The 12,906-nt window shown below is 30.0% G+C and overlaps 1 protein-coding gene across 1 annotated transcript; it reads right to left on the reverse strand.

Moving 5' to 3' along the window:
* Positions 1-1,754: 1,754 nt before the first annotated feature.
* Positions 1,755-3,423, reverse strand: LOC100243491 (NAC domain-containing protein 104). Its single transcript, XM_002266784.4, has 3 exons — positions 3,123-3,423; positions 2,750-3,030; positions 1,755-2,651 (listed from the first exon to the last, which is right to left on the reverse strand). The coding sequence occupies exons 1-3, from the start codon at positions 3,283-3,285 to the stop codon at positions 2,517-2,519; spliced, it is 579 nt and encodes a 192-aa protein (XP_002266820.1). The 5' UTR covers positions 3,286-3,423; the 3' UTR covers positions 1,755-2,516.
* Positions 3,424-12,906: the final 9,483 nt, after the last annotated feature.

The raw sequence follows: 12,906 nt of genomic DNA on the forward strand, positions 1-12,906 counted from the left end.
GATAAGAGCTTTTTTGTATCTTTCAAAAAATTCTGTTGATTTTAGGATAGATCAACTTCATCTTATGGTTCCTTATAGCCTTTCTCCCAAATATTTTGAGAACCAAGCAAAACTTTCACTTATATTCAAGTATTATACAACTCCATATTTATAAATATTCATATCTAACAAACTAAAATAGCTAATAACAAAATCCTTGGACTTAATTACTTAAATATAGAAATTAAATATATCACTCAAATAAAAATATTTCAATCAAATTTTAGAAAACAAATATGTAATATGATTTTTGGAAATTTCTCAAAATTTAAGTTTACTTTTTAACACTCTTTATTATTCAACAATCAAAAGTAGAACCTAACATAACAACACAAACTCTATATTAATGAATGTAAAAGCACACAAGGAATATAGGAGTTCATATGCCTTTAGAGGATCAATTAGAAGAACATCAAAGAATGGTAACACAATTGGACAATAGTTGTGAATAAATGTTGCATCATGAACCTTGAGGATACAAGGATTATCAATGCAAAGCATTTAATCATACATTCTATGGGTTGTGTTGAAGCACACTAAGTAAGTTTTAACCACACGTTCATGTAATTAAGTGCAAATGCTCAATGCTCAATGCTCAATACTCAATGTATTGAAATATTTGTAATATGACGGAGCACTCTATTTTATCCCTTCTTGTGATTATTCTCTAGAGCTCAAGCACAACATTTAATTAAATAATCTTAACCAAAATAAATCATTTTTAACCTATTGAAACTCAATAAAAAGTATATTAAAGAAAAAGAAAAAATAAATAAGATTAAGGTTTAAGGTGAGATCGATGAAGATTGAAAAAAAAAAAAAACGAGGTGATCATTTCACATATCCTCTTAAACAATACAAATTAAATAACCAAAACCTCAAGGAAAAATAAGTGAAATTAACCTTAATAATAATGATAATAATATTAATAAGGTGGGGAGTATATTTGACTTAAAAGGACTACAACTACAACTCCTATAAATTCAATTTTCTCCAATTACAAACCTATGTCCACTAACGAAAAGAATCTTGAGGTGATTTATACTTGGTAGAAAATGATTGAAAAAGTAAATTTACAATCTACTATGGTCCCTTGAGCTGCTTAGGCGTGGGCTTGGGAAATAGTAATCCAAAAATGGGTTTATCTACAAGCCAGCAATCAATTATTGGGCCGGGCTAAAATTCCCCTATAACAATCATCATGGGCCAGCCCTATTACATGTAACACATGTATACTGGTATCAAATTATTTTCTATGCTAATGAGTACACATAGGTGCCTTTTCACTCTCTTCAACAAGATGATTTTCTTGGCACAATCATACATATACCTTTTATTCTTCTCACTCCTCTCGTATTTAAACAAATTGACTTTAGATTATCTTGTATAGGACTTTGGATTTTTTAAAATTTTTAAAGACCAAATTGAGTTCAATAGATTTAAATCAAATCAAACCCGAATCGATATAATCTTCTTGCACTTTTAAGTATGAGCTTTAGTCAATCTCATTCATATTCCTAATCATTTATAATCATTTAAACACCCATATACTCATGCAAACTCGAGACATTTACTAGAAATCAATGTACGATCAAACCCTTGTAAGATGATGAATCTAAATATAATGAAGTGTAAATAAAATTTAATGCTAAATATAATTAAATTTTAAGTGCTTGTTAAGCAATTTCTAGTTACGAAAGTTTCTGATGACTGAAAAAGAAATTAATCTTCATCATGTTTAAAATTATTGATATACTAAGGAAATAACAATAATCATCCGTGCATGATCTTATCATTCAAACGTACGTATATAAAGAGACTAATATACACAAGGGGAGTTGAAGTTGAAATGTGCGAATGCTTGCATCACACATGACTCAATGCTTCCATAAGCAGCCACCCATAAAAAAATGGTTCCTTAGCTTTGTGCAACCAGACAACTACCATAGACCATCATACCCGCAAAAAGCTCAAAAGTGAGCATTCCCAACACAGTGCTCCATGGGCTCCACCCCCCTCCTCCTCCTCCTCCTCCTCACAATTATCCATCACGTGACACTCCTATATGATTGCTTCCACCCAAGTTTACACACTTTCCATGCAATGCAAGTCAACTCTTGACACTTGGAAAGACAATATCGCCCAACACAACACTCCACCTTTGAATATCGGTTATCTGAAATCTTTTGATTTGCCTCAATTGGTGGATGAACCTTCTCTTGGAGATTGTGTATATCTATATTTGTGGCACACATGTCTCCCTTAGGCCACATGGGTGTGAAAAATCTATGTCTCCCTAGGTTATTCTCCCCCCCAAAAGGGAGAAAAAAGAAGCATAATATTAGCATTGCTTGGGGAGTGTTAACAATGTGGAGCTACAAACATTTCACTACTTAATAACAATAATGAAATTCTACATTTGGATAAAGCATTACAATTGGGAAAGCACTTTAAGTATTCATCTCAATTTCTCTTGGTTAATTTGGCAGACTTATTTCATCAAGATCATCCAACGATAGGAAAACCTCGTCCAAATAAGACAACTCCGTCCCATCATCATCGTCGTCGCTATTTCTTTCAGAAACCCTACATACAACCCATTTACTATAATCCTGAAAATGAAAATATAACCAAAAAAAAAAATCAAAGTTAGAAACCCTAAGAAAGAAAAGAAAAAGAAAAGAAAAGAAAAGAAAAATATGGTAGTTACTATTTTGGAATGTCCTCTTCTTTTGGACGATGATCGACCGCTACTACTAGAAGAACCAGAATCGGAAAGCCTGTACTCCTGCATTATCCAACTGCTCTTAATCCCAGAAGGTGCCTCTCCTATGTAAAATACCATATATTTCTTCATGCCAACTCTCTTCCCACCACTGCTCATAATAGGCTCATCAATGCCCAATGTCTTCCAGTACCCGTTGTTGGTGCTTCGGTTCTGCGTCCTCCGGCTGAAGTAGTACCATTGATTCCCCTCCGCCAACGCCTTGCCTGGAAGAAGACCCATAAAAAAACTAGTCATATGACATAAGAACCCAAGGAAGTTAATAGTAAGAAAGGAAGCCCAGTAGTATGAATGGTACCATCAAGCTCCCAGGGATCATAGGGATAGAGATCAAGATCAGGGATGACGTCTGGATGGCAGGGCAAGAGGGCGGCCTTGCGGTGGAGGAAATGGACGACGAGCTCTTCATCAGTAGGGTAAAATCGGAAGCCGGGTGGGAGATTGAAGTTATGATCACCCATGAGAGAATGAGGAAGGAGAAGGAGAAGGCGAATGAGATGAAGACAATGATGTATATAGTAGTTGAATGGTGGGGGGTGGTGGAGTTTGTAATTGAAAGGGTTGGTTTATAGTGCAATGTGGCGTGATATTTATAGTGGTAAGGTGATGAAAAGAGAGAGAGGGACTGACGTGAGATACAAGGTGGATTCATCACCATTCTCAAATGCTCAAGCCTTTGTATTGGGTCATTTCAGGGTGCAGACAACCCATTATATCCTCCTACCTTCATTTTCTATACCTTTGGAATATTTAAAACTCCATTCTCATCCTTCATTTCAACTTTCCAATATTTGTCCATTGTGATGTAAAAAATACGTACCAAACCATCCATTCCATCAATATAAACTCCATTTTCATTCTTCATTTCAACTTTCCAATATTTGTCCATTGTGATGTCAAAAATACGTACCAAACCATCCATTCCATCAATATAAACTCAATTTTCATTATAATTAAGATAGACTAATGCTACATTTGATTCAAAAATGTTTTTAGTTTTTCTAATACCTTAAACATAAAAAATTTCAAATATTAGAATCACTGTCAAACATATTATAAGAACTCGTTTAGTAGTAATTTTAAAAAACACTTTTAATATTGTTCGCATTTAAAAAACCTTATCATTTAAATGTTAAAAATATTAAAAACGTTTTTTAAAATCATTATCAAATACACTCCATAACTCTATTTATATATCTTCAAATATAATGCTTAAATGAACACGATGCATATGCTTTAATTCAAGTATGATATATTTAGAATCCGATGAAAAAAACAAAAAGAGAAAAGTTATCTTTTTTTCTTAAAGATGATGTCAAAAAAAAAAAAAAGTTATCTCTTTTTCTTAAAGATGATATCTCCTTTTTGTTTTGTTATTATTAAATATAAAAGGTAAGCGATCATCGCAATTTATGGACCCTAATTAGGGTTTGTAATTAAAGTATGATAGTTTCGAGGCAACCATAAAGTTTTTCTTTAAAATTAAGGTAACGGGGAATTAGTCACAAGCAACCGGAGAGTTTGTTAGTGTTGGAGGGAGCTAAGTATTTAAACCTTTTTCTACATGTTAAAGTGGGTTTTAAATTTGAGAAAATTAATAATGTAAGTCAGCACCATACTTCATGCTTATATCAGCCACATGCTGTTATCCACGTGGCAAACATGAGCATGGGGCTTGGATGTGGAGAGTATGGTTTGTGGGTGGGCCACTATCTTGGAGTGCATATACACCCAACATTATCATAGTTGGATTAGTCTTAAAATAATTGGATCCCCTTTTTTTAAGTGTATAAAAATAAATTTGTGTGCCACGTAAGAGTATAATAAATGGAGGATTGAGATCCAAAGCCTCCATGTGTAAGCAGCAATCAACTATTACTTAGGATGGGAGTCGAACTGATTTTGATGGGTCCACATGCCTCCACATGTACTTGCCCTTTATATATATATATATATATATATATATATATATATATATATATATATATATATGTGTGTGTGTGTGTACACACCGTTAAAGCCTCACTTATTATGGGCCACAAGGGCCAGCATAAACCAACATCTTTTAGCTACTCAAGCAACACCCTTTTGGATTTCCTTTTCTTTTCCAAAGTTATGATTGGTTTTTCTGCAGGTTGCTCTCTTATGATCATTTCTTTGGCAACCCATCTTTCAAATTGTTTGAATTTTAGCTAGATTCTCCTACCTCTCTCATTAGTTCAAATATCTTTTTAAATGAACAGTGGATATATATATATATTCTTTTTAAAATGATTTTTGAAATTCTCAAATTTAAAAAAGGTTGCAATCATATATACATATATAATTATATATGCTCCAAAAATGAAAATGGTAGAAAAAGATATAAGGTCTATTTGGTAATTATTTTTAAAAACAAATCTGTAAAACAATTTTTGAAAACTATTCTATAATGTTTTATAAAACAAAAGTATGTCTGGTAACTTGAAATATTTTTAACCTGTTTTTATTATTTTTAAATATATTTTAAAAATAATTTTTATATCTAATGATTTATTTTTAATCATTCTACATATTTGTATAATTAGTTTTTAATACAAATCTTATAAAATACTTGAAACTAATTTAAAATAACTCAAATATATTATTTAAAAACATCATTTTTTTTTCTCTTTTTTAAAATAAAAAACAAAAAATAATTTTCTGATTGTCAAACATATTTACCTATTTTCTATTCTAGATAATAGAAAATTGTTCTTAAAAAGTTATCAACCAAGTCTATATTTACTCATTTCAATCAATAATAGGGTTGGCACACTTTCCCTCATGCTAAAGTTAAAGTTTAAAAATGATGAAGAAGAGAAAGAAGGGAAGTCCTATAAAGGGTTAATGCAGAAAAGATCCTCAGTTATTTCTTAAAGATTAAACAAATGTTCCCTAATGATTTGTAATTAATATATTATTTTACATATTTTTGAAGAATAAATGGAAGAAATTATTCCTTCAAGTATCATTTTCCTCTCTTCAAGCATGGGCAAGAAAACAAAAGATCTGCCATTATTGTTTGAACCCTCAGCTTGTTATTCCAACAGCTTTGCAATAATGCAAAGCTATGAGCCTTGCCATAGCTTAAATTCTTGTTGTTTTAGGGTAATTTTTCATAAATATGTTTCTTGTATAGTGGGCAAAAGAAGAAAAAGACGAAGTGAACCAAACCCACTAGCAGGTAGCTTTGAATGTTTGATTTAAAGTCATGTCATGTACTCGAGCATTTCCTACAATTTTGAGGTCATAAGTCATGGCCCAAGCATTGGGTTCAAATGGACCATGCAGCCTCTTCATTATCCTATCCTTTGGCAGCCCCACAACCATGTACAGGTAGGTATTTGGTTCCAAAATTTTCATTCTCCATCATACCCACTAAACTACAAGTCCATGCTCAGAAATTCCACTATCACTGCCCTTGGAATATTAGGAAAATTTTCCAAAACCAACTCAAAAACTTATGAAAAGTATGTGTTTCTTAAGGTTTACATTTGGTTTAGTTCACGCACACACTCTTCTTTGAACTTTGATATTGATTGTAATGTAAGTTAAATTTTGATCTAAAGAACATTTTTCCATTGAAAATTATTTTAAAAAAAAATATAGGACCATTCTACTAATGTTTCTATCTAAAATATTTTTATAAAAATGTATTTATAATGGATATAGATGGAAGTGATTTTAATTAATATTATTTTTTCATATTATATTATATAATAAAAATAAAATTTTAAAAAATAAAAAATAGAAAAAGGTCAAGATACTAATTCAAAACTCATTTTAAGTAAACTTTGAGGTTGTCAGAAAGTGACACTTCAATTTTATTTTTTCATTTTTTCATTTTTCTAGTGAAAAAAGATGGGAATTATTTTAATGATTGAAAAAGGGCACAGGCACTACATATTCCATACACTGGATGTGTTGGATCGACTTTTATAGCCATTTTTCAGGGTCTTGATTTTCCATTCTAGAAACTATGAAAATGTACAATGTCCTCTTTAGTACTATGACTTTTATCATGTGCTGCAGCCACTTCCCTCTCTCTCTCTCCCTCCCTCCCTCTCTCTCTCTCCAGATATGCAGATAAAATAGTTGAGGCCATAGTGGAGATATTATGAGAAAGGGTCTATATAAAGTTGAAATAAGGAAAATGACCCATAGCATCTTCTGAGACCTTTTTATTGGAAAACTACAGGTGGGCTGCAGGCAGGCACACAGAAATCCCTTAGGAAGATGCTTCTCCACGCTCCAAGCTCCTACTCATATCTCCTCCCACCACCATTCATCCTGCAATATAAAACAATAACACCCATCTTTTCATCCTTGTTGGAACCACTTTGCAATCAATGTACGTTTGGTATCTCTCAATGTCGAATGTGGATATTTTTTTAGTCTATCTAATTAATTCTCTACTAAATTATTAGCTATATATGCTCTTTAATTTCAACCTTATATATTGAGTTTTGTTCCTTTTATTTTTTCTTTTGGTGTGATTGATATTTGATACCAACCCTTAATTGGGTTAGCTTTATATATGTTAATTTAATGGAATTTATATATATATTGACAAAATTATCTAGTAAGGTGTATAAAAAGGAAAATTATTAAAAAAAAATTACAGATATATTTAGAATGTATTTGATAGTGATCCTACAAAATGTTTCTAATCTTCATAATACTTGAAAGATAAAAAATTTTAAATGTTAAAAGCAATTCTTAGAATCACTATCATACGCACTTGTGGTGTTTGTTTTTTTTACTGAATAGAAAAAGTCAAAATAAAATTAAAAATAACATATTAATATCAATCAACATAACTCAACTCAACTTATTAATAATAAGTTCACTTTAATTATATTAATTAATATCAACATATTAGTTTTAGTTAAATGTAAAAAGTCAAAAACTTTGATTTTTTCTATTCAATCAAAAAACAAACATCACCTAAGGTGTTTGTTATATATTAAACAATTTGATTTACATTGTTGAATCTACTTTATAATCATTTTATTTATTAGAAAGTCTAGCATAAACTATTTCTATAATTCTTAAATTAATAGTACTACTTATAAATAGTCAATGTTATATACATTTTTCTCATAAGGGTCAAGATAATTGGTTTGATATTAGTCCTTTTCTAAGTAGTCAATATTATTAAGATGATAGCTCATAATGCTCATAAAAATCAAAATCAATCAAACCACAGTAAAAATGACTTGTGTGATTATGATAACTCAAAACACAATTAGAAGTCCCTTTCCCCAAGTGCCAACAAGAGAAGCAATTATTATAAGGGTGAAGATAATTGGTTTGATATTAGTCATTTTCTAAGTAGTCAATATTATTGAGATGATCGCTCATAATGCTCATAAAAATCAAAATCAATCAAACCGTAGTAAAAATGACTTGTGTGATTATGATAACTCAAAACACAATTAGAAGTCCCTTTCCCCAATTGCCAACAAGAGAAGCAATTATTGTAAACCCAGATTTGTTGGTGGGTCACAAAGCATGGGGTTTTAGGGGCATGACATTTGTTATTAACCCATCATGATGAAGAGGAAAAGAAGGGTTTGTGCACTTCAAACTTATCCTAAGGTCTAAGGAGCCGTAATAGACTCAAAAGTGCTTTGAGCACATTTGAGAGTGAGAGAGAGGGGGAGAGAGAGGGAGAGAGAGAGAGAGAGAGGGAAAGAGATGACATCATGCTTGTGTCATCTCCTCCTCTTTAAGTGGACTCTGGTGGCTATACTTTCCATGCTCTGATCATGAAAAGAAAAAACAATACAAATTCATCTTGTATCTCCCCCACTTTTTATGATTTTGAACACCCATCTCCTTTTCCACCTAACTACATGGTAATAAGCCTCCATTTTTCTATCTTTCAATCTTAATCCATCATCTTTAAAGGTCCAATAATGAAGGGAAAACGAAATGAGGATGAATCTACATGCTTTTGGTTCTACCATTAGGTTGGGAAAGTGAGTAAGACGGGGGTGTGAATAATTATCATTAGTTTGGATGCATGATTAGAGAGAGATGTGGATATATATTGATGGTTGAGGTGGGGTTCCAAAATTTGGACTTTGCAGGCAAAATTAATCACTTTGGAAAGGAAGTCTAACGAACAAAATGCTAAAAGGAGAAGACCACATGGTTTTGGTATATAATTAGGAGGGTGACACTTGAGTAGATGAAATGTTCATCAATCTTGACAATCTCCTAACAACCATTTCTTATTCCACAATTGGTATAAAAAGTTATGATTGAAAATGGGCAAGTTATGGATGTGGCCCAAATTATTAATTTGTGGGTCATCCACTTTTATTAGAAGATTTTAATTATATATGATACTTATATTAGTTTGATTTTAGAGGAGGTGGCATATACTAGTATAAAAATTTGAAGGTAGGAGGTTGAGAAGCTACATGGAATAGTACATTATGATATTTTTATTTTATCTTTGAACTATTTTTCATAAATGAAAGGGAATGGAGGAATAAGGGGATTAGAGAAATTACACAGTAAAAATTCGGATTTAAGAAAGTTAAATCAGAAAACTCCATAAAAATTTAGAAATAGAAAGTTTGAGAAATCCTAATCCAAAAGTTTCCTTATGTCAAAATTTTGAGCAAATAAGATGATACGGTACATTTGTACACAACATTACATTTAGTAAGAATAGGATAATAATATTTAGAACGGGATAATAACATTTAGATAAGTCTTTATTTATCAAATCACATCTTTGCAACATCTTATATAATCAATATTAAGGAGTATTAACCCTATCACTAAAATGCAACAAATTTAGTTGGTTTTCTTGATGGGATCAATAATACTTGGATAGAACTATATTTGTCTAACCCTTGAATCATTTCATATAATCAATGTCAAATTATGTTGAATCATTTCATATAATCAAGATCAAATTATTTTGATGTTATCACCAAAATGTACAAAATTCAATTGGATTTTTTTTTCAAAGAACAATATAAGATATTAAGGTTATGTTTGGTTCTAAAAAATTTGAGGGAAATATGAGGAAAAGAAAATAAAGAGGAAAAAATTAAGGAAAGAAAAAATAAAAAATAAAAATAAAAATAAATACATTCTGAATCAATAAATTATTTTTATACACTTCTTTAACCTCTTTTCACTTACTTTTCGACGTTATATAAAGATGAAATAATTTTAAAATATATAAATTTCTAACCAATTTTAATTACATTTGATTTTTTTTTTTCATATTTTTCATATTGAAACTAAACATGATAAAACCATTTTCGTTAGCATCTCTAGGAACCAAACATAAAATATTATACATTATGTTAGCAACTAAGATTTTTAAATATGTTTTTAAATTTTAGCTTCTTCTAATGTTATCAAAGATATTTTTCTTAACAAAAATGATTATATAAAATTATAAAAGTGTCGTTATCTTTTCCACCTTAATCCATCTTCTCCTCATCCTCATCTCCATCTTTTTTCCTTTTCTCATTTCATTTTCTTTCCTTCATTCATTTCATCTGAAGGGAAAAGGAAGGAGAAGGAAGATGGATTAGGGACATGGTAGAAGACAGAAAACTAGGGTACTTTTATAGCTTCACATGCCTATTTTTATGCTTAAAAGAAATTATGGGTACCAAAGGAAAAGCTTCAATCCAAAAACCATTCTTTTATTCTATACTTAGAAGCAAATGATGAATCAAGGATGTTGCCCTCTAATTCTACTATTTATCAAGATGAAGATGTGAGCAAGGTGATCAAACTTGTGGCCACTTGGTTGAAGTTATGATAATGATTTGTAAAGTTCTGGTTAATACTTCTTTGAGAAGATAAGTGCCAAAAAATTTAATATCCACAATTAGAAAATAAAAAATCTACTTCAATATCTCTCTAATATTAGTGGAAAATCAATGGGTATTACCTTTCAAGGCAAATGACCCACAAGCACTCATAATTCCCTAAATTCAATTCTAAAATTAATTTTTACCAAAAAAAAACCCTAATTCCTTTTAACACAACTTTTAAAAATTACAATAAGGTAATATTTTATTCTTGAAAAATACTAAGGAAAGAAAAAAAAATGTAAAAGAAAATGATTTTATCATATTTGGTTGTCCTATTAAAAATATCAAAGAAAATCAAATATAATTAAAAACTAATTAGAAACTTATGTATTTTAAAATTATTTAATTTTTATATCGATGAGTTAAAATAAATAAAATAAGTTTGAATTAATAAATAAAAATAATTTATTAACTTTTAATTGATTTTTTATTTTTCTTCACTTTTTCTTTTTTTGTATTTTCTTTTCCTCAAATTTTCTAAGAAGCAAACATGGCCTAAATGAACATTAGGTATCATTAAAAGGAATTGATTTTTAGTGAGAAAGAAAGAAAGTGGGCATGGTGTGGAGCACAACACTATCCTTTTGCTTCATATTATTAGCTAGATAATAATAATTTAAGTAGCACTTTGTCTACTTGTCTGCTTGTCTACTTGTCAACTTGTCAACTTGGTTTGTGAAATATATGTAGTATGTGGAGATCATTTCCTCAATATCATGCCCATAGAAATTCACAAAATTCCCAAGTTGGTTTTTGAAAAATAATTTCCATTCCACAACCTCCAAAGCCTCTACTCCTTTGTAGTCCCCCAAAGCTTCTTGTAGGCCAAAATCAGAACATTACTCTTTGTTTTCCACAAGGCCCAGCCCACCATCTGCTCAACATTTACCATAGAAAATGTAGTGATAATTTCATTGTGATTGGTCATTTGTATCGTCAAAATCATGTACTGAAGTAGATTTGGAAAAGAAAAATTAATATTAATGGGGAGGAAATGAATGATAATTGGTAGGCATATGAGCTAACTTGCAGGCCAAGGATGGGTGCGACAGCAGAAACCATGCACGTTGCTTGAAATTAACCAACTCTTCTACCTTTATTTGGACTATTCAATCATTCTTGTAACCACTTGTTTCCCCATTTCCAAGCAACCCTTTTTTTTTTTTGCCTTCCCTGCTAAATTGTGGTTGCCCAAATATCTGTCTTGATTATTTTGAATTGTTGGATTTTTTGGATTTTCATTATTAAAAAAAATGAATGAAAATGGTTTACATTTCTATCATAGAAGACAAACCTCTCATATAGAAAAGAAAAAAGAAAAGTAGCATACACACATATATAACCAAAAAAAAAAAATTAAAAAATTAATCATTTATTAAATCAATGTTTAAGAGTATGTTTTAGCGGGTATTTAATAAACCAACTTAATAACTTAATATAACTTAATGGTATGATTTAAAGTAAAAAATTAATTTTAAGTAATAAGTAAAAAGAATTAACTTATTTTAAATTTGCATCTTCATTTTACCTTTTTGTTCTTATTTGCTTTAATTACCTTCATAACATCTTTTGTTACTTCATGACCTCTATTATTATTCGACCTTATTTACCCTAATTATAATTTATGAGGATAAATATATTAATTTGATACTTTTGAATAAATTTTAAGTTAATTTTATCAAACAACCTTAATATTTAAAATAATAAGTTTTAAGTCAATAACTTAAGTATAATTTAACTTAAAGTTAATTTAAGTCATTAAATAATAAAAATTAAGTTTTATCATATACTCACTTAATATATATTTTCTTTTACGAACCGTTATATATATATATATATATAATTAATTTTTAACAGCATACTAAAAAAGAAATTTTATTTCTTGTATTCAACTCTAATTAGCAACTATCAATATAATCAACCAATATACTTTACTTGGAAATTTATCTGAACGAAATTCACTAGAAATTTAAGTTTCAGATTAAAATATATATATATACTAAAAATGCATATATGTTATCTTTAGTTCTAAGTCTACAATACTGTGTCTTCCAAGCCCTTGGTACCACAACTCTCTCATAGGTCCTGGTCTTCTTGTGCACCACAAGCACTATGTTTGCTTTCTAGTAGATTTCAAAATATTTAAATTGTTTAATCACTTTAAAAGGAAAAATAATTCTATGTATCACATGGTATGAGAATAAC

The sequence above is a fragment of the Vitis vinifera genome, chromosome 12 (assembly GCF_030704535.1).
Source record: "Vitis vinifera cultivar Pinot Noir 40024 chromosome 12, ASM3070453v1".
Lineage (NCBI taxonomy): Eukaryota > Viridiplantae > Streptophyta > Magnoliopsida > Vitales > Vitaceae > Vitis > Vitis vinifera.